At 36.1% G+C, this 21,828-nt stretch overlaps 1 protein-coding gene across 6 annotated transcripts; it reads left to right on the forward strand.

Annotated features, from left to right (window-relative positions):
• The first annotated feature begins 11,805 nt into the window (after nt 1–11,805).
• Nucleotides 11,806–21,330, forward strand: LOC141648045 (protein MLN51 homolog). Of its 6 annotated transcripts, none has more exons than XM_074456483.1 (12): nt 11,806–12,491; nt 14,737–14,839; nt 14,959–15,167; nt 15,258–15,886; nt 15,969–16,091; nt 16,738–16,840; nt 17,179–17,301; nt 18,020–18,075; nt 18,168–18,213; nt 19,003–19,213; nt 20,814–20,915; nt 21,012–21,330. In XM_074456483.1, the coding sequence occupies exons 1-10, from the start codon at nt 11,983–11,985 to the stop codon at nt 19,028–19,030; spliced, it is 1,929 nt and encodes a 642-aa protein (XP_074312584.1). In that variant the 5' UTR covers nt 11,806–11,982; the 3' UTR covers nt 19,031–19,213; nt 20,814–20,915; nt 21,012–21,330. The 6 variants fall into 6 exon arrangements, with proteins under 6 accessions (XP_074312584.1, XP_074312583.1, XP_074312585.1 ...); XM_074456484.1 differs by having other exon boundaries at nt 11,821–12,491; nt 20,814–20,892; XM_074456480.1 differs by having other exon boundaries at nt 11,824–12,491; nt 15,966–16,091.
• The last annotated feature ends 498 nt before the right edge of the window (nt 21,331–21,828 follow it).

Consider the following 21,828-nt stretch of genomic DNA (forward strand, 5'->3'; position numbering starts at 1 on the left):
CAGGTGTCGAGGAATGTCAAATAAAGCAGCAAGATGGCAGGCATCAGAGATGTCAAGATGAAACAGTTAGCATGATAATATAGGGTGACGTACCGCAAGACGCTGAATCACCCAGACGGATCAGGAAACTTCCTGTCAGACAGAGAGATGCAGAACAATTTGTTGCGGGCTGACGCTAAATCACCCTGACGGATCAGGTTGAGGGGGCCTGCACAAAAGTGAAAAGTAAGCCGGTAAGCATTGGAGAAACAAAGCAGGCGTCAGGAGTGCTACTTCGGCCCTGTTCTTTCTAGCTTTTTAGAGCCGAATCGAATCGAATGAAGTGAGCCGAATCGAATCGAATGGAGCCGAATCGAATCGAATCGAATCGAATGAATGAATCGAATCGAATCGAATCGAATCGAACTAAATAAATCGAATCGAATCGAATCGAATCGAATAGAGTAGAGTAAATTTGAAGTGAATCGAATCGAATAAAGTCAATTGAAGTGAACTAAACTGAAATAATCATATTAATAATAATAGTATTTAATATTATTGTTATTAACAACTATAATAATATTAATATTCAAAGTATAATACTAATATTAATATTTATAGAAAAAAAATAATTATATTATATATGAATAATCATAAATTATAATAATTAAAAAATAGTAATTTTTTACTAATAATATTCTTAATATCATTATTAGTAAAAATAATTGTTTCGACTAAAAACACTCAAGTAAGCGTTGCTCGAATCCGGGTCGGGTTAACGCGCTCATCTCAGATGGCACCTCGAGCCTATGCTTGTTCTCTTCGGATGAATCTTGCACGCGTAACAAACAGGGCCTCAGAGGCTTCGCAAGAGGTCCTTCTCTAATGTCTTACGGTACTGGTGGATACTCGGGACCGTGCTTGAAGCTAAGGTCTCTATGCCCTCTCATAGTAGCTCGAGCAGTCTTACTTCTAGAGAGATAAAGTTGGTGAGAAGTATTTTACCATTGATTGGTGAATAATGAGGTATTTATATGTTTTTATGTGTACCTCAAATGATGGTTTGGCAAGCATGGTTACCAGATTTGCTATGAATACGCCTTACCGATTCGCGATTTGCTTAAAATGTGTTATGTGTATTTTCAGTAATCAACTTGATAGAAGTCGTTTTTAACGATTTGTGATTTGTAGGGTACCAATTGTAAGTGAATCTGTAACCATGTTGGCAAGTATGTTGACTTGTATGGCCCCGTATTGGCTAGTGAGTCAAGTCGGTTGGGAACTTGGGCGTTCCCCATCAATAATATTTATAATAAATGTTACTAATTTTAATAATAATACCAATAATAATTATAATAACATCAAAAACAACAATAATAATATTAACATTAATAACATTATTATTCATTTTAACAACAACAATGATAATACCAATAATAATTATAATAAAAAAAACAACAACAATAATATTAACATTAATAACATTTTTATTCATTTTAATAATAATAATAATACCAATAATAATAATAATAATAATTCTAATAAATAAATTATTGTTAACGCTATATTAATAATATTATTAAATATAATAATAATAATAATAATAATAATAATAATAAAATATTTAAAAAAAATAGTATTATTGATAACAAAATTAATAATAACTACTCCCTCCGTACCACACCAAAGGTAACGTATGGGAAAATGGAGTATTTAAGAAAAGGTGGAAAAAGTAAGGGTAAAAAGGTAAAAAATAGGTGGGGTATGTAATTGTGGGTTTAATTGTGGGTTGGTAGGTGGGGTATGTAATGGCATTTTGTGTAAATATCAAATAGGTATAAGGATAACTTGGTAATGTTCTGGGCCAAATGAGGAATGTTACCTTTGGTGTGGTACGTCCGTTTATAGTAATTGTTACCTTTGGTCTGGTATGGAGGGAATATTAAATTTAAGATGAGTAAAACTGAAATGAGCTGAATTTAATGGAGCTAAACTGAACTGAACTGAATGGAGCTGAGCTGAGCTGAACTGAACTGAATGGAGCTGAACTGAACTGAACTGAGCTGAACTGAATAGAGCTGAGCTGAACTGAAGTAGGCTGAAAATAAGTCAGAAAGAACAGGGCCTTACTCGAGGTTATGACTCAGTCTTCAAAAATATAATCGGCAGTAGGCTGAATGGAGGCCTTCCTCAGATAGAAGAATTCCTCAAACCACGTTTCATCCCTTGACTTCGACACGTGCCTGAAGGTGGTCTCACCACGACCGCGGAACGAAAACTGGCCCCTCCCCAGGGACCGGATCTCATACATGTGAGCTAGCTCACCAAGACTAATGGTACCGCCCGTATTCTGGCTGGCTGACAGGGAGTAGAGGAGAACCCTCCAAATATTGGCAGCAATTTGGGCCATGGCAAAGTTGTTGGTTCTAAGGAAGTCTTGCATAAGCTTGGGGAAGGGGAAGCGAAGACCGTGTCTGAAGGGGTAAAGATAAAAAAACAAACCCATCCCTCACAGATGGCATCCTCCTTTTGACCAGGCTCAGGGATCACAATGTCAACCCCGTCGCTAAGCCCCAATATTTCTTTGATTACGGGGATGTCAGTGGTGGTTAGGTAAGAGTTACAGTTGTGGGGATGAACGAAGAGATAGCGGGATAAAAAGGTAGGGTCCGGGTTTGAGTCGACCGGAGTAGAGGTTGAAGCGGTGTGACGAGTATTGCCCATAATTAAAGGACGAAAGAAAGATTAAAGAAAGGAGGAAGTACCTGATGAAGCGAAACCACGGTGGAAATGGCGGAAATCCGGCGAAAGAGCAAGGAGAAGAGGAAGGGTTTAAGAGAGAGAGAGAGAGAGAGAGAGAGAGAGAGAGAGAGGGTTTTAATTTTTGAATAAATGAGAGAAGTAGGTGGAGTGGTTGGGATTATAAAGGAAGGGGAAAGGTGGAGTCCGGGAATCGAGGAGAAAGAGTAGGGGCAATGATGAGTGTTTGGGAAGATGTGCAAAAGACGACGCGAGATTTAAAATCAGTAATTCCTTATTCGACGCCTCGAGACGTATCTCACAAGGAATTAGGGGCAAACTTTTTGGGCCACATATTGGCCTAATAGGAAACAAGTCCATCAAGACTTGCTTGGCAAATTGGGGCGAGCACCTTAGCAATTACAAAGGACCCGTGAACAAAAGAAACCCGCGTGTTGTAGTATCATCAGGGAGATCTCAGGGAGATTTTAGGGAGATCTCAGGGATATTTTAGGGAGATCAAGGAGAATAGAGCACGAGGCAGCGTTTATGGAAAGAAGCATGATAGGACTTATATTGCTTACCATAAAAGGAGTAGGACACGATTAGGATTCCTACCCTATAAATATCCAAGAAGACAAGGAAGAATATGCATGGAATAACTATCATACAAACATTACATATTGTGCTAGTTAGTTTGTCATGCCGTCACCATTGTACTCATTCTCATACAAAAAGCTAGTGCAATTATTGGAAGGGTACCGTCCCTTCGCGTGGTCGTTTCCCACATTGGGTTTTCCGCGTCACCAAATCTCTTGTGTTAACCTTTATTTACATCTTTAATTTCCTTATTTAGCACTAACCTAAACAACTCAATTGAAATATAAGGAATAAGACCGTATTGACCTTATTTAACCTAATTCGGTAGAAAATTACCAAAACAGTTTCCATATTCAGCATTCACATAAACAATATAATTAATATACAACGAATAAGACCACTTTGACCTTACTTAACCTAATTCGGTAGAAAAATATCAAAACAATCATTACGAAATATTTCATTAGTAAGTAAGTCCATCTTGTTAAGAGATTAAAATGAATAGTTCACCATAATACGTAGTAGTAATAAACAAGCAATTTGTCTTTAAGACCCAAGTGATCCTCGTATATAACGTGTAAAGCATGCAAGAATTATCTCAACCGAGTTATCATATAGTAGACATATAAATTTAGTCTAAACTTTCTTGAATCCAATTCTATTTTTTTCAGTTCATTAATTACCAATCTCTGGCCTAGATCATTCAGATAAAATAGTATTAACAATTTAAGAAGGAGGGGTCAGAAAAGATAATCAATGTCAGACATTGTTCTCGCTAAAGCACTAATAATGAAATACGAAAGAAAACTACACTATTTATTAATTTTTAAACCCTGGCATCACATAAGATATACACCCGTCTTATAATTTATAAGACCCATGACACAAAACAACAATCAATAACACAATTACCCATAGTCATTAATAAATATTTAAAAGAAACATATGTTTATCATAGTAAAGGTAGATACTGAATTCCATCCAAAATATACCATGATTAATCGAATTGATATATGCTAGATTATGTAATAATAACGGGGAGAAAACGTACCTTAATTAGAAGAATAAGATAATAAGATCTGATATGAATCTCCTGATTATATCAGATCCAAATAATATATAAATGAATTAATATTATTAATTTTCTTTGCTCAGTCGGTTAAGACTCGTTCATGCTGATAACGTGTTGTAAAATAAAGACAAGAGAGAATAGTAGATGGAAGGTAGAGAGAAGAATTATTCCATTATGAGGGGTATATAAACATATACAATGAGTGTAGAGTTTGCATAAGAAAATACACATTTAGAATATCTTAAGATATAGACATCCATATAATATTACACTATAATATTTCATAAAAAAAGGGGTTTTCCCATCCGCGCCCATGTAGTTTTCACTTTTCCCAACTGTACTTTTGCGTCTAGCACTTTCCCAATTGTATCCTTAAACTTAGTTAGTTATTCTCATTTGTAGTCAATCTACCATAAACCGTCTATTTTCCCGTTAAGTGCCAACATGGAATTGCCAACATGACTTTTTCTTTCCTTTTTTTTCTTTATCCCCCCACCACACACATATACACACATTTTATTCAATATTTCCCTCCATAACTTTCTTCCATGACTTTCCCTATATAATCTATTAATCCCTCAATTTTATTTCATTAATTTCCCTTAATCCGGACAACAATTATGAATAAGTAAGGGAAAAAAAAGAGGGTGAAGGATCCGGACAACAATTATGAATAATTAAGGAAAAAAAGAGGGTGAAAGATTTTGGAGGATTAATGAAATAAAATTGAGGGATTAATGGAGTATATGGAGAAGTTATGGAAGGAAATATTGAATAAAATGTCCGATTCGTAAATATCGACGACGTTTTCATTCCGGAAGACAATTTTGCCCTTCACATCTCACTAACTCTCTTCTTTTCTCTCTAAGTCCAAAAATCCTCAAATATTCCCAACATCAAACACCATCACCACCTCCTACCACCACGCCGCCACTGCCGTTTACCGCCGCCACCGCTACTGTTCATATTCGGTTATTTTTTTTTAAATTAGCTTTGTAATTAGTTTTGAAAGATAGATTGTTGTTTGTATTATTGTAATTATATTGTTGTTTTTGTTGCCAATCTTTTGCTAATTAGTTGTAATTGTATAGTTGTTTGCGTAAAATAGGTCAATTATATGTTGAATAATATTGTTGTTCGTGTCGAATTTGAGTCGAAAAAAAATGGGGAAGGGGACACCATGGATGAAACGTGGGAATTGGTTGTTTCATCCATGGTGAAACGTGAATTTTGGACGTTTGGCCATGGAGGAACGATGGTTTTGGCCGTTAGCCCATGGACAAACGTTTGGTTTGGTCGTTTGGCCATGGTGAATTTTTTTTTTAATTTTTTTTTTTTAAAAAAAATTCATGGCCAAACGTGGGATTCCAACGTTTGGTCCATGGTGAACTTGGATTTCCATTGTTTGGACCATGGTGAACCTTCGGGGGACAAATTTCAGATTTACGCAGAAAAATCGCAATGTTTGCTATTATTAAGTTAATACGTGACGTAAATCAATTATCAAATAGATTTAACTGTGCGAAAAAAAATAACCAAATAATGAAGCGATTAAGTTGTTTAAGTACCGGTGATTCGGGATCCGTCATGTTGTTAATTGTTGTTGTTGGTTTTTTTTTTTTAATTTAGTTGATTTTTAGTTGAATTTGAGAGAAAATTTTTTAGAAAGAGAAAGTGTTTGATGAGTGGAAGGGCAGTTATCGTCTTTTTTTTTAAAACGTCGTTGATATTTACTAAAAGTCATGTTGCAATTCCATGTTGACACTTAACGGCAAAACAAACGATTTAGGGTAGATTGGCTACAGATGAGAATCACTAACTAAGTTTAAGGGTACAATTGGGAAAGTGCTAGACACAGAGGTACAATTGGGAAAAGTGAAAATTACAGGGGCATAGATGGGAAAACCCAAAAAAAAAAAAAAATATGTACTCCCTCCTACTCTAGATAAACCTCCCAATTCATGGGGCACTAAAATTAAGGAAATTGATTAAAATAAGGTAAAGTATTGTAGTGAAGTTTGGTAATTTGAGAGAGGGAAGGTATTGTGTGGTATTATTATGGGTGGGGTGATTAAAATAAGTATTGTTGTGGGGTAAGTTGATTAAAATAAGTATTATTGTTGGGTGAGGTGATTAAAATAAGTATAATGTTGTGAAATAAAGTCAAGAGAGAATAATAGAGAGAGGTAGAGAGAAGAAAGAGAGACAGAACTATCTTCTTATTCCATTACAAGGGATATATATACACATACAATGGGTAGAGTTTCCATAAGATAGATATATTCTATTATCCTATAAGATATGGACATCCATATTATAATAATATTCATAACACTCCCCCTTGGATGTCCATCAATGAAGAACATGCCTCGTTAAAAACCTTACTAGAAAACCCTATGGGAAAAACGCTAGAAAGGAAAAGAGTACATAATAATTTTCAAACACGTATAATAATGACTGCCTCGTTAAAACCTTTCCATGGAAAACCCAGTGGGACAAAACCATGGATAAGGAAAAAGAGTACAGCGCGTGTCTACTCCCCCTGATGATTACATAACTTGATATAACTTGAAATGATCCATGCTTTGATGTAACTTCTCCATCGTTGAATTAAACTATAATTCATCGTAATTGATAAACTTGACATCTTCAATTAATAGAAATTCTTGTTAACTTCAATATCATATTTCTTCGGATATCATAATCTGGATATGGTCATTTCTGAATAACTTTTGGGTCTTCATTTCAATTAATACTTCCGCAATAGTAATATACTTTCTCCTTAATAAATGACATAACATTATATGTCTAAAACAATTGTCATCTCAACAATCACGATGACATGACTATAGCGTAATAATGCGCTTATAGTGCTACCTCATTAAAAACCTTGCTAGAAAAAACTCATTTGGACAAAACCTAGTTGAAGGGAAAAACAGTGTAGCTTTCCTTCGTGAACTCATTGTCTTCAAGAGAATGAATCCGATCATTATTGAATAATTCATCCAATACCTTTTGAGCGATTTGCTTTGCTAAACCATATATGTATGGATTGACATTTTTCATTGTAGATTTTAACTACATTATTCTAATCGTTATGGTACTTCTGGACCATAAACTAATTTCACATGTTTAGCAAAAAGCTCATTCAAATCTAAAATTCCAATATACTCAACTTCAAGTTGAGGCAATAACTTTTCAAATAAACTCTATAGGAGTTTTGATGTTCCATTTTGAAACTAATCACGATATCTTTCAATCGTATTGTAGAGGTTTATATATTTCATCAAGAGTTTTCAATAACTCAATTGATTAACCATTAACAATTGATGATCATATATAAGAGGCTCCTATAGGGAGTTATCCTCAAAGGAGTAGATCATAATATATTTTTCCTTTCCAACATTATCCATTCAAAATTATATTATGAAACATGTGCATGCATATGATATGAAACTAAGTTCGAAATGACATATCCTAACAAATATGCAAAAATAATAATGTAAATATTAAAACTAATATGCAATGATGAACTTACTCTCTATATGCACATGATGATGACTCAAAATGCAAACTGTACAGTTTTCTTTTCCAATATTCATAATTTGGATTGACTTCAGGTCAATAACTGGACTTCTAATCCATGAGCTCATTTATAATCATTGATTATATGTCGACAATCAAAATGGACTTATATAAGATCTCCCATTATCGAGTCCATAAAATATCGCGCGCAAATAAATGTAGGTTCCATAAATATATCGATATAATTTCATCATCTCTTGATGATATCAGTACTGTTTAATGATATCTGAATTTGAATATATATGTGGTACCATTATATTCATTTAAGCCATCTATTATCCTTCAGATATCGTGTCACTTCGGGGACACTTCAAATATAGCAATTACACATTATACCAACTGCTTGAACTTGCTATTTCACATTCATTGGAACCGTCAATTCATCTTGACTTTTATTATAATACACTTCAAGTTTATATACTTGTATTAATCTGGTAAAAGATATGGTTATATCAAATTCAAAAACCTCTACTCAATGAATTTAATGTATAACATGCTCTGAACTTCTGGTTCAGTAAGGGATCATATTTGTTTTTACCAGCTTTAATTCACTTTTCTCCTCCTAAGGTGGTAAAAACTATCACCAATATATAGTCTAAATCTTTATCATAACCACCTTAGATATCAATTTCTCATATCATCGATGAGAACTTATATGGGCATCTTTGTACAATAACAAAATATTTCTGGAAGAAATGTATAATGCAGTTGGATTTTAATGTGCTGATTCACAATGCCCAGTTTAAGAGATCAACGATTTTATATAAAAATCTAAATGTGATTTTTAATCACGGGAACTACTCAGAAAAATCATTATGTGACTACAAGTCTACAAGTCACACAATATAGTGTCAAACCATACACGAACATTTAAGTTCTTTATTCAATATCGAGTAGTTTAGATCTCCAACATCATATATACTCAATCATAGTGTAGTGTCGTCTTGCCTTTAATAAAATTTCTACACGAGAGAATTTCAGCACTTATCATTTTTTTTGAAGATAAACTCAACGTTTATAAAAACGGGTATAGTAAGAACCCGGATGGCTTTAATTTGTCACATCTGAATCATTTTATGTCAACTTTCTTAGTTTGCCAAAAATACACGGCAATCTTTAATAAGAATTGGATATATCTCAATAATTTCACTTATCACATGCCATAATTTAGTTGACTATATTCATCATGCTAATCTTTTAGCAATACTTGTATCAGTAAATCTCATTAAAAATTTATATCCGGCCAGATAAATGATGTGACATCTGACATATGACACAATAAGTGTCTCATATATGTAAGCAAGACTCATCAATATTCCAATAGGGAATATATTACTCTTTGAGTATTTTCATATGACCTTTCATGAAATATTCACTTTCATGAGATATTTTCATTTCTTTCAATGAACGAATTTGGCTCAATAAGGCCACATGATTAAGCTAAATAAAGGCTTTTTTACTTGGCTCAATAAGGCCACATCATTATTAGGCTCAATAAGGCCACATCATTAGGCTCAATTAAGGCCGCAACATTAGGCTTATCATAACGCCGTATTCTCGATCTCTGCTACAGTCAGAGTCTTTATGAGATATCACATTCACTTTAAGGATTGGATCAAATTTCATATCTCATTATACTGTTCAACTTCAGTTGAACAAGAATCAATTCGCAAATAAATTTGCCTTTCATCATCAAGACCGCTTTGAATTGAACACCGGTTCATATACTCATAGATGTGGACTCCTGACCACTTACACTTATACAATATTAATATATTGTAGTGATGAGACGGTGTTAAATTATTACACACCTTTCAAACTTTGAACTTCAGGCCAAAGTCATAATATGGACATATCTCTCATATTTGTAAAATAAATCTTTTAATTAACAGCCCAGCCACAAATTTTTATGTGATATGTCCTCCTTCAAAATTTGTTGACAACAAAAAGAATTTCGATTTTAATAATATACATAAATTATAATTTCATATATAAGCCATAATTTTAACAATATTCAAGTGATATAATCAAGTTCGGACAAATAACAATGTCAATCATCATGAAATTAAGACATGTGTAAAAGATATAGGTTGATGTATATAGTTATTATTTTAACCCAAGTTGTATAAAATTTGTACCCTCCGTGCAATATGGAATTCTCGGAATTTAGTTCTTTTCCAAAATCATCCGGTCCGACCAGCAGCTATTTACCATCTCATTTGTAATCTGGTAAGTTCCACTTCTCAGCTACGTCTAATTAGGTCATCTTTTGAACCGCATGCTGTTTGTCTTCCTCCTATCAAGCTGGCAGGCATTTGCAAGCCTCGGAGCGATCATGTGGTTTACATTTCACTCGCAATCCAGCAAATTGCGACAACACAGTGCTTCACTGGTACTATTTTGGATTCTGATTTGGATGACTCAGTCTCTAACACAATTCGGGCGCGATCGTGGTTTGTTGCAGCCGCACGTCTACTCATTTGGGCTATGGAGTATGCTCAGCAGAAGAATTATAGCCATGTTTCCTTTCGTATTTCATGTCGAAAATTATCCACCGTTCTGGCAAACAAATTGCCGTACCATTCATCAGACGGCAGACTGTCTTTCGGATCCGTACTTTGTTTGTACTACACCCTCTATGGTCTGTAAGCCTAGCAACAGGCTAACCTTTCTGTAGTTGCTTGTCTTTTAATATAAGGTGTTCATTGTTGTCAAAAAACAAAAAAAAAGACAATTAATTAAACAATGACGGCTGCCACACATAAACCTTTCTTTGTGAATTGGGTATTTTAAAAGAAAGAAAAGTTTGTCGAAAAGGAAAGTAAGCATAACATAATTACCACACGTCCACTAAAAATCAAACGTGCTGCATCTTGTTTTAATGATCAATTGATCATAAATCTAAAAATCAAACGTGCTGCATGCATATCAATATATATGAATAGATGAAATAATTCATAATTAATGATGCAATTGTCAAATTATGGATGAAAAAATATCTTCGTATGTAGTGGTGAGATACCAAACACGCTATAACATTTATCAAAAATAAGGTAGAAACGAAACTAAAATACTTGTCTCTTGATAACCCAATTTCAATTTGCGAAGATAAATTGTACACGAGAACATACCTTATTAATGAAATACGCATCGCAATTAATTGAGACTTTACAATAATAAAACAGTATCATCCTTGTATGAACAACATCAAGAATAAAACGAGGGCTAAAACGTGTGAATGCAGTAAGGGAGATTTACATGCAATTACCATGTTATTTTACGCATGAATTGTGAAGATATCATACTAAATTCATTATTACTACGCATATAGAATAACAGAGATGCATACAATATACCTCGTACAAATATTTTATTGCGTGAATTGGGATGAACTCATCATATGTGTACGACTAATCAGATCTCAATAAATAATTACAGATTATAACGAAAACGTACCTTAATTAGCAAAAATAAAATAATTAGATTTGATATGAACCCCTCAAGACAATTAATTCCCTTGCGCTCAGTTGGTTAACATTCGTGCTGATAACGTGTTGTGAAATAAAGACAAGAGAGAATAATAGAGAGAGGTAGAGAGAAGAAAGAGAGACAGAACTATCTTCTTATTTCATTACAAGGGTATATATACACATACAATGGGTAGAGTTTCCATAAGATAGATATATTCTATTATCCTATAAGATACGGACATCATATTATAATAATATTCATTTATTAAATAAGAAAATAGAAAAGGTAATGTGAATAGATGAAAAAAGAAAGAAGAAGTTTACCTAGAATATTATTATTATTCAGTATATATATTATGCACATCGTTTAGTGATACCGAGACAAAAATCTTGTGATACACTGTAAGTTAGGTGTTTAAATTGACCGATTAAATTGATTGCTTCTTCAATCAAATTAGGGATATACACCGTATCTTCTGGAAAACACAGACAAATTAGGGTTTCATTCACTCATTCAATTATTCAATCAATTTGAAGATGGCGGGAGAAGAAGACAACACGGATTACGAGAGTGATCCAGATGAGGTTAAGATGTCGCTTAAGATGCGTCGTAGAGAAGCCAGCGACGACGAAGAACATGACGATGATGTCGAAGAAATCAACGATGATATTCTTCATCGGACTATTGGAGCCGTCGATTCCGGCGGAGAATCCGACGGTCAGGGAGCTGCTGATGATTACGAGTACGAAGAGGAATACTATGATGATGAGTATGATGAGGATAGTGAAGTTGAAGAGAGAGAAATTAATGGAGGAAAGATGGTGGAGGAGACGGTTTTGGCGAAGGAGGTAAGCGAGGTGGAAGTAAAAGTGAAAGAGGAGGAGGAGGAGGAGAAGGAGAAAGTAGAAGTGGCGGAGGTGGAGGCAGAAGCGGCGGGGGATGAGGCGGCGGAGAAGGTGGTGGTTGAGCCGTTTGCGGTGCCAACTTCTGGAGCGTTTTATATGCATGATGACCGGTTTCGAGATATGGCCGATGGAAGGAACAGGTAGTTTTGATTGAAGAATTGGTTTGTTTGTGGTTTCTGATTTTGGTTAATGCATATATTTTTGTGTTATGTTGTATGGTGAGAAATAAACAATGTGTATGCTTGTTTGTGTGTGCTAGTGATTCTATCAGGAGATGATGTGCAGGGATTGTTACCGAGCAAGGGGTCGCTAAGCGATGAAAAAATATGATGTTTATAGTTAAATTGTCGTTTTTGTTTATGAGTTTCTGTATTGCGTTACTAATTCAACCACTGAAATTTTTGATATATGTTTTGGCCTTACTGAACTTCTACTCTAGTTTCCCCATTGGATATGGAAGAGTTGACAGTAGGTTGGGTGTAATGGGATTTCTTTAGGAATATATGTTCGGTTTGATTTGGAGGACTGAAGCAAAATTTGTCCGTGGCTTTGGGAGAGGGTGCGGATTGTGTGAGGCTAGGGTGTATTGTGAGATTGTGGGAGTGAGAGATAATTGGACATTGGGAGCAACTGCAGGTGAAATGGATAGCTAGTTGTGGTACTCTTTATCTGGCTTTGAAGTCGACACTCATGGGCATCAAAATTACCGTTCTAGGCCCCTTTGTATCAAACGGGACTACTTCATATTGGCAGATCGATAATTAGTCGGTTTCCGGAACAAACATTAGGGTTCTCTCTGGAGGCTACCTTGTTACACACGTAGTCTGATGTGTCTATTTCCCTAATGCTGAGGAACGAGTAGATGTGTATTAATTAGTATCTTTCCTTGCAGATCGAGAGGCTTGAGTAAAGCTTCATTTAAATCAATGTTTTATTCCCCCTTCTGTGATTTTACCTTGACATATCTTCCTCTAGCAATGTGGAGCAATTAAGCATAGAGTATTGATGGAATGAAGGTCAAACTCAGTTTACCCACTCCTATATATTATATCGGTTCACGCTTTTACTGAGTTGCATGTTCTGACTATATTTTTTGAGTAATAGGAATGGGCAAATGGTAATGCACTTTGATTCCAGAATCTTTAAAAGACAAATTACTTCTTCAAGTGAAGAAGGGGTTCCCAAAAAAAAAAATACTCCCTCCATCCCATATTTATTGCCCCCCCTTTCTATTTTGGGAGGATTTAAGGAAAAGTGGTGAATTACCAACTTTACCCCTTAAATGAAAGAAGAGTTGAGGCCCTAATTTTATGGTGATAGTTAGTTTTCTAGGGGTAATATTGGATAACTAAAGTTTTTCCGTCCTAAATTTAGAAAGGGGACAATAATTATGGGATAAAATTAAGGAAAAGGGGACAATAAAAGTTGGATGGAGGGAGTATTAAAACGGTAAAAGTTATTATCCTTTTGGCATTGTTCAAACACTAATTTTGTTGAATAAATGAGCATTCTTTAGATTGATGTATATTGAGTAGGTTCCACGGGTTAAACAATCCTTTGTCATCTTTGTAGTTAAATGGTTGAAATAGATTTTTCTGGAGACTTGCTCATGCTCTACACTACAGTTCTGGAGACCTTATAATTTGTGGTTAGCTTTTAAGCTATTAGAGTAACCCTTGATGCTTGAATTTCACTTGTATACCTTAAAATTTATTTGGGAAAATGTGAGCAATAGTAAGACAGTTGTATTCATGTTTCACCGAATATTTATAATGGATTATGACTGAGGCATGTTTAGGTGTTGATCTTGATTCTAGTTTTCTATCTCCTATGCTCATAGTGTGATGAAATCTAGTAGCCTGAATCTGTTCTAGTTTTTTTAATACTAGAGGACAGAGACCTAGAGCTATGTAAAGTTTCCCTTCATTAGAAGTGAGGGTTATTAGGTGAAATTACTTTGCAGTGGGATACTGAAGTTGTAAGCTATGAATCAAGCAGTTGGTAGCTCACATAATTTAGAGCATCTTGAGAGGGAACTTTAATCCCACGCTAGTCAGAAAATATATTTTGTCTACCCTTGGCTAAGTAAAGATAGGAGAGATTTGCTTTGCTTGTCCACTTTGAGAGGGATTTCATTGCCAGAATATGACTTGTTTCAAAATCTCACCTGAATTCTACTTCCTTGATGTTTACTTAATCTTTGCTTGGTTAAGGCCTTGTTATTCAAAATTTAGATTTTTTTTTTATCTCATTGACGGTTTAGTATTTGAATTTCTGGTGGCAATGTATGTATAGGCTTTCTTTGTACGTGCTCTCGTCCATATAGCTTTTGACTCTCTTTTATCAAGTTTAATACTGTTTTTTTTTTTTAAATCTTCTTTCTAGGCGAACCTTTGGTGGAAAAAAACTGTGGGAATCAAAAGATGAGAGGAAATGGGGCCATGACAAATTTGAGGAGTTACATGTGCAAGATCGTCGTTATGAGGAGGTATTGTACTATTATCTTTGATGGATGTTTATTCAATTCCTCATGTTACTAATAACTATATATCTTTTATGTGTGGTAAAATGTGCATTTGTTAATCATTAGTTTGTCATTGTTATCAGGGGAAGAGATCTTTTAAAGGACCCTATCGAGGTCGTGGGAAAGCAAGGGGTGCCAGTAGTGGTAATGGTCGAGGAAACCGGGTGAAACAATTTAGTGAGAATAGTTATCAGAATGCTGCACCAAAGGATGTGAGAGGTAGGGGTCCAAGAAAATATCAACCCGTGATGAAGAATAACGGTGAAACAACGCGGCCACCACAATATCAACAGTGAGGGCCACTTGAATTTTCTTCTTCGGTAGCTGTCTTTGTAATCTCTCTTTCTTATCCTTGAATTTACAAGCCTTTCTTTTTCATTAGGTCAGCGAGATCGTTTGATAAAAGTTCGCGTACTGGTTCTGGGAGAATGGTTACGTCAACAGGGAGTTCAAATGTGGAGTATGAAGTGGCTCCTGCTAAGAAAGTGGGTTCTAACTTAAGCTCTGAGTCACCTCCTTTTTATCCATCGGGTGCTTCCACCACGGACGTTGCTTCGACCCAGAAAAAGGAGATGCACAGTGGAAATTATAACAGGAACATCCGTCCTTCTGCGGATCCTAATTTTCCGACGCCTGTCTCTAATCCATTGTCTAGAGGGAAGAGTGTTGTCAATTCTAAGGGTTTTGATAGATTGCACATTGACGATTCTGCTCCTGCCAGCTCTAAGACACCTAAGAATATGGATTTGCGTTATTCTTCCTCTTCTCAAATGGATTCTAATCAGTCATCTCACCACAGAGGACAAGGAAGGGTTGTGGCACCCTCAAAAAGTGCTGTTTTTCAGCCACGTCAAACAAATAACCAAGTAAACAGACTTTCTCCTCAAGCAAGTGAAGCTAACAAACTAACCCCTGTTCAAACTCAAGGCCAATCTCCCTTGCAGACTCCTGGCCAAAAGCTAGTCCAGCGGCCTCTTGTTACTTCTCAAAGTTCTTCTCCTCCAAAAGCAGGTTTGTTGAAAACTAAATTTGTGCCTGGAAAGGGTGAGATCCCTCGTGTTTGTTTATTCTAATACTTTTGTGGCTGTAGAAGGGAAAGGAGCTGTTCAGGGAACTGGTAGAGGTTCAGTCGTGTATAGTGGTGCGCAAGTCATGGGGCCTGATGGAAATGTAGGTGCCGGTCACGGCGACTCTAATATACCAGCCTTCTTCCCAGGTATTATTATTATTAATGTTTTCCTGTACTACAAAAATCATTTCATTTGTGTTTCCATTCAAAATCATCACGATAGATTCTAAAGGAGGTATATGAAGTTCTGTGTAAAATTAGAGGTTTGAGATTTAGTAAAATTCTTCGAAGTGAGACTTTATCTACCTAGTGAGAGCAGAAAGTATCATTGATTCTGCCTACTGACAAACCTCAAAGACGTCAGATGTGACATAGTATTTTTAGTTTAAAGTCTAAACTTGGAAGGATCTGTGAATGGAGATTTCCAAATGTACACAAAAAATGTGCAGAAAGAACTGCAGTGGAATCATGGGTTATCTGATTTGCTCAACCTTCAAAAGAATATCAAACTGATTCGCATATTGTGTTTTGGGGCTTACTTAAATCTATATATGGGATTCTATTAAGTGCGTATCGTGAATCACGTGTTGCCTATTCATATCAAATTAGGCAACTGTGGCAGTGAAATCTAGTTATTCTTTCCCCTGGCCTGTGAGGGAACTGAAGTTGCCAAACAATAAGCTGAAAAACAAAAAGAAAGAGAAAGAGCCTGGGAGGCATAAAGTAGCTGGTTAGCGTAATAATTTTGTTTCCTGAGCTGCTGTTCTGTACATAACTCATTTTTTTTGTTCAGTTATGCAATTCGGGGGCCAGCATCCTGATAGAATGGCTTCTGTTGGAATGGCGTTTCCTGGATATGTGCCGCCAAATGGTCTTGGAAATTCTGAAATGACATGGTATGTATATTAAAGTATACGAGTATTATTCCTGACAGATTTCCTGTTCATACTTGACTGGTGGGGTTCCTGCTGTTTTCGGGTTCATGTGTGGTTAATGGCAAAGTAAAAGTAGCTTAGTTTCTTGTAGTATATTGTCTATACATGCATTGTTTAAGATGAATCAAAAATAATTCTTTCTTTATTCATAGAAATTTCTGAAAGTAAATTTAATCTTAGATTCATTGTCATGCGTGATAGTATTGAAATTGCATGGATCTCATTTTTGATTCAGTTGTCTCAGCCTCTCAGGTAAGTGGTGAAGTCGGATTTACAATGTGGATATATTTTGTTTTCAGGCTACCAATGCTAGCGAGTGCTGCAGGTGCTTTGGGGGCAACATACTGCCCACCTTATCTTGCCATTGATGGTAATTATCATCCTCGGCCTACAGGCCAAACATCTGCCTTGCCTGCTCCTAGGTATGACACTTTTTGCTAAACTTTGTCCTTTTTCTGAAATTGGGGATTAAAACTAGCAGTGTCACCATATGTTTTAATTTGTTTCTGACTCCCCTTGCATTGTTAACAAAAGGCTAGTTCTCTAATGCTCTCCATACTGTCAAAAGTGAGATGTATGCTTCTGAGTTCTGAGACATATAAGCATCTTCTTACTCCAACTTCCTGTCCACATTGACAGATTTATAGATCCTTGAATTTGAACTCGCTAACAACCTATTATTGCTTGCCAAGTCCGCACCATAGGGTTTCTGATAACAGGCCATTGTGCTGTACAATCTCAGTAAACATTGCCTGCCCAACTCCGCAGATCAATCATGAATTGTTTTTAGGGTTGAAGCCATCTACAATAAAAAAAGTTCTAGGAAAACTGCTTTTGAAGTTCATGCTCGCTATTCATTATTGGACGTAATTACCTAGTATAGCCATATCCTGTATTGATGCTGTAAAATAAGAGAGAAAAGTACTTAGCACTTATCAAACTCTTTAGTTGGTTATAAATGCTTATGCTCTGACATATCTCCTAGTCCCTACTCCCTATCTGGTTAGGTGCTTTGTGGTTGGTTTAATAGTTGCAGTTCTGTATTTGCTTGGATTTAAAACGTTGATTTTTTTTTTTAATTAATATACTATGATAGTTTCCCGTGGCTTAGAGTTTAATATTGTATTCTCACTTTTGCAGCAAAGACAACATCATGGCTATACCCGGTGACGAAATGAAGTTCCAACATACATCTGGTAAGTGTACAATTGTTTTGGTATCAGCTGGTCTGGTAGCTGTTTTTTGTACGAGTTTCTATATCGTGATCTTATTCTTGCTTGCTCCACAGAGGTTGCAAATGATGAGCTCAGTCATAGACAAAATAAGCCTCGCAGGTGTGTTGGACCCTCTTGCCTCTTTTATAAAGCTGTCTCCATATACTCCCTAGTCCCTCCACTCATTGTTGTTAAAATCGCGATCCGGATCGTAGGATCGTACGATCCAAAAAGTGGAAAACGATTCAAATCGTCGTAGGATCGTTTTGGTGGTAGGATCGGTATAGGATCGCATAGGATCGTACAGGATCATGTAGGATCGATGGTAGGATCGTAAAATGCTTATTTGTGTTACAAATTTGTGAGTTGGTTTTTCTTCTATACTCACAACTCTAAATTAAAGGTATATGTAATATACTGTTATGATTATTAAGACTTTTATGTCATTAAATAAACTTTTAACATTATACATCACAAATTATACCAAATTGTTTACATAAACTTGTTTATCCAAGCAATTTGTAGGATCTTGCGATCCTACGATTCGATCCTGCCATCCGATCCTACCACCCTTCTTCAATCCAAAGTAGGATACCGATCTTGGCAACATTGCCTCCATTGCATTTATATTCTCTCTTATGACTTTAGTGGTCAAAACAATTTTGACTTTGAACCATGTTTTCTCACAATGTATTGTTACAACTTTAATAAATGACAATATGTTACTAGTTCTTCTGATTATTCTGATAAGTCAAAAATGAGAAATTTTACATTGAATTGCTACCTATATATGGAGAATTAATGGTCAAAGTTATTAGTTACCCTCCCAACATTCAAATGGAGACAATTTGGGTTGAGGTTGTACGATGTTAATTTTTAACTGAGCTTGTCGTTGTTTTGGCTTTTCAGATACTCGGAGATGAATTTCCGCCAGTGAAGTACATATGGCATCTTCCCTGTTCAAATAAGAAGTTTTTATCTTCAAATTGAAGAATCGTTCGTGCTTGGTTTGAAGAACTCTTATTTCTCCTCACCACAGGGCTCCGCTTCTGATGCCCTTTGTGTTCTCCTGCCTGTGGGCTGGACCACACTGGGTCTTCTCTGACTTGACGCGTCTTAGGTAAACAAATTTTAGAATTACTAACGTGCGCTTTTACTAAGTTTCTGTGTCTCTGATTTTTGCATTTTGCCTTTGAAGTTTGTACACTGTCTCGTTAAGTTTTTCTGAGTTGTGGCGTCTTTAATTATTGTTGTTGACATATTATCCACCCTTTTTCCCTTCATTTCTATTATTTTCTTGGGCTTTAATTGTATAATTACTATCTGTTGTGTCTTCCTTTTTTATTTTCATTATTTTACCAAAGATTGGCGATTCATCTGTTTCTACACCTGTTTCAAAAGATATGATTCATTTTTAGCTGACTCCAAACTATCTTGGGATTTAGGGGGCGTTTGGTTCGGAAGAGGGAAAGGGAATCGGAAACGGAAACAAAGGCAAATGAAAGGAAAGGAAACGATTTTCATTCTTGTTTGGTATGAAAATGTAAGGGAATCATACAAAAAAATAAACAGAATACAATAATCATCACAATCCATTACTCACCACCCACCAGGGCCACCACCAACAACTAACACAAACCACCACCATCGTCACCACTGATGATGCGCTTGAGGTCGTCCGGCAGCGACACGGCCGCTGGCGAGGCTGCCAACCCCACACGACACTGCTTGGTTTTAAATCTGTCGCGAGATGATTTTAAAATCAAAATCGGTCATTGATTTCAGGCATTGGTCATTTTTCTGTGAGTGTGGCCGATACTGCCTTGAATTGCTGTTGCCGGATTTGTTATGTTTAAATTTCATTAATGTTTGAGATAGTTATGTTTCATTCATCCTGGATGATAGTTGGATCTCTACTTTTCTGTGCTGCAATATTTTGTTATTTTCATTTTCCGGTTTGTGGGACTTCCTTGGTGGTGTTTTGGATGGTGGTCGTGGGGGCGTGTTTGGGATTTCGAAGGTGTGGGGGAGGGTTGACTAGGGTGGAGCAGTGGTGGTGGAGTGGCACGGGCTCTGACGATGTCGATGGTGCCGGCGAACTGGCGGCTAGGGCAGTGGCGGTGGTGGTGCATGAGAGTGTTCATGGTGGTACACTAGTGAGAGGTGGGGAAAGGGAATCCCATACTCTTGGGGTGTGGAGGGAATGAAGATAGAGGGAATTGGTGTAATGGGAAGGAATGGAAGGGCATTAGGGAAAGGAAAACAAGGTAAAACAAACACCTGCAAAGGGAATGGAGGGATATGAATTCCTTTCCCTTTCCTTTATTCCCCAACCAAACACCCCCTTAGGCTCCGATGTTATAGTATTGACATTTCATATAATGATTCATGTTAGCTGACCTCAAACCGTGGCCGTATTTTGTTGTCATGGATATTAATATATAGAGCTGATGTTATATAACTTTGTTCCTATATTTGCTGTGGCGGCCTAATAGTTAGGCTGGACTACATTTGAGGCTTACATATTGACGATTTCACATGATGGTTCATGTTAGCCGACCCCGAACTATTTGTGATTTTGGCCCTATTTTGTTGTTGTAATGGATAATAACATATAGAACTTTTGTTATATTATCTGTGTTCCTAGATTTGATGTGGCTGTAAAAGTAAGGCTGGATCATACATGAGGCTTACAGAATCTGTTTTTCTTTGTTTTGCAGTTATTATCGTAATGCATATGCTCGTGCTGTTGTCAATTTATTTGCCGGATTGTTGCACAGTTCTTTTGCGTTGATTATGGTAAAGCCTTCTGTTGTTCTGTGGTATGGATTATCGACTAAAACTACTATTTGGGTCATTGCGTTCTTTTGTGTTGTTATGCACATTAAATTTAGTGCTCCATGTCTCAATGGTTTTAGGTTTTTGGGTGGCGTGTTTTTCCTGATCGTTGTAGATGGGTTTATCGAGGAAACGTTTGAAGAAAGTGTTTGAAAATTCAGACAATGCTCAATGCAGATTGGTTTTTATGTATTTCTCGAGTTATTTATGTCTTTTTTTTTTTATTATGAATCTTGTTGTGTTACCCTTTAATTAGTTATGTTATCTGTATGTTGTATGTTGGTGCAATTAGTCTTTCTATTTGGTGTCACTTGTAAGATACACTTCTAAATTCCATAAAGACTTGTAATCTGGAGAGTGCTTTGTTTACATTTTAGTATCTTACTTGTTTCATTGCAATTTGCCTATTCTACATTCAATTCGTTTCGCTTTTTTCGATTATTTTTCACAGCAGACTTTATAGACTATATCATAAAGTCTTAATAGATGCGAAGGATTACAGTTCTTTCTTGTCCAATTTCTTCGTCACAAATTCTCATTTGTGACGGACATTATCCGTCACAAGCTTGTGACGGGTCAAATAAAACCCACATGGGTAGATAAAGACAAGCAATTTCCCACTCCTTGGGTTTGTCTTTTTTAAATTTGGTATTATTTGGCCCGTCATTGATTTGTGATTGATCTATCCGTCACAAGGGAGACTTACTCGTATATTTCTTTTTGTTACATGGTCATAAGGTTAAGAAATGTGCAAATGGTCGAAAATTAAAACGTCATTAACAAAATTTGTGGAGACCCCACTAGTCCAATAGTGGCTATGCCAAATGGACATCCATGTATTGAAATAGAAAAGCGGGCATATAAGGCGAGACACTTTTTCACAGTTGTCGACCATTG

The sequence above is a fragment of the Silene latifolia genome, chromosome 3 (assembly GCF_048544455.1).
Source record: "Silene latifolia isolate original U9 population chromosome 3, ASM4854445v1, whole genome shotgun sequence".
In the NCBI taxonomy this organism is placed as follows: Eukaryota; Viridiplantae; Streptophyta; class Magnoliopsida; order Caryophyllales; family Caryophyllaceae; genus Silene; species Silene latifolia.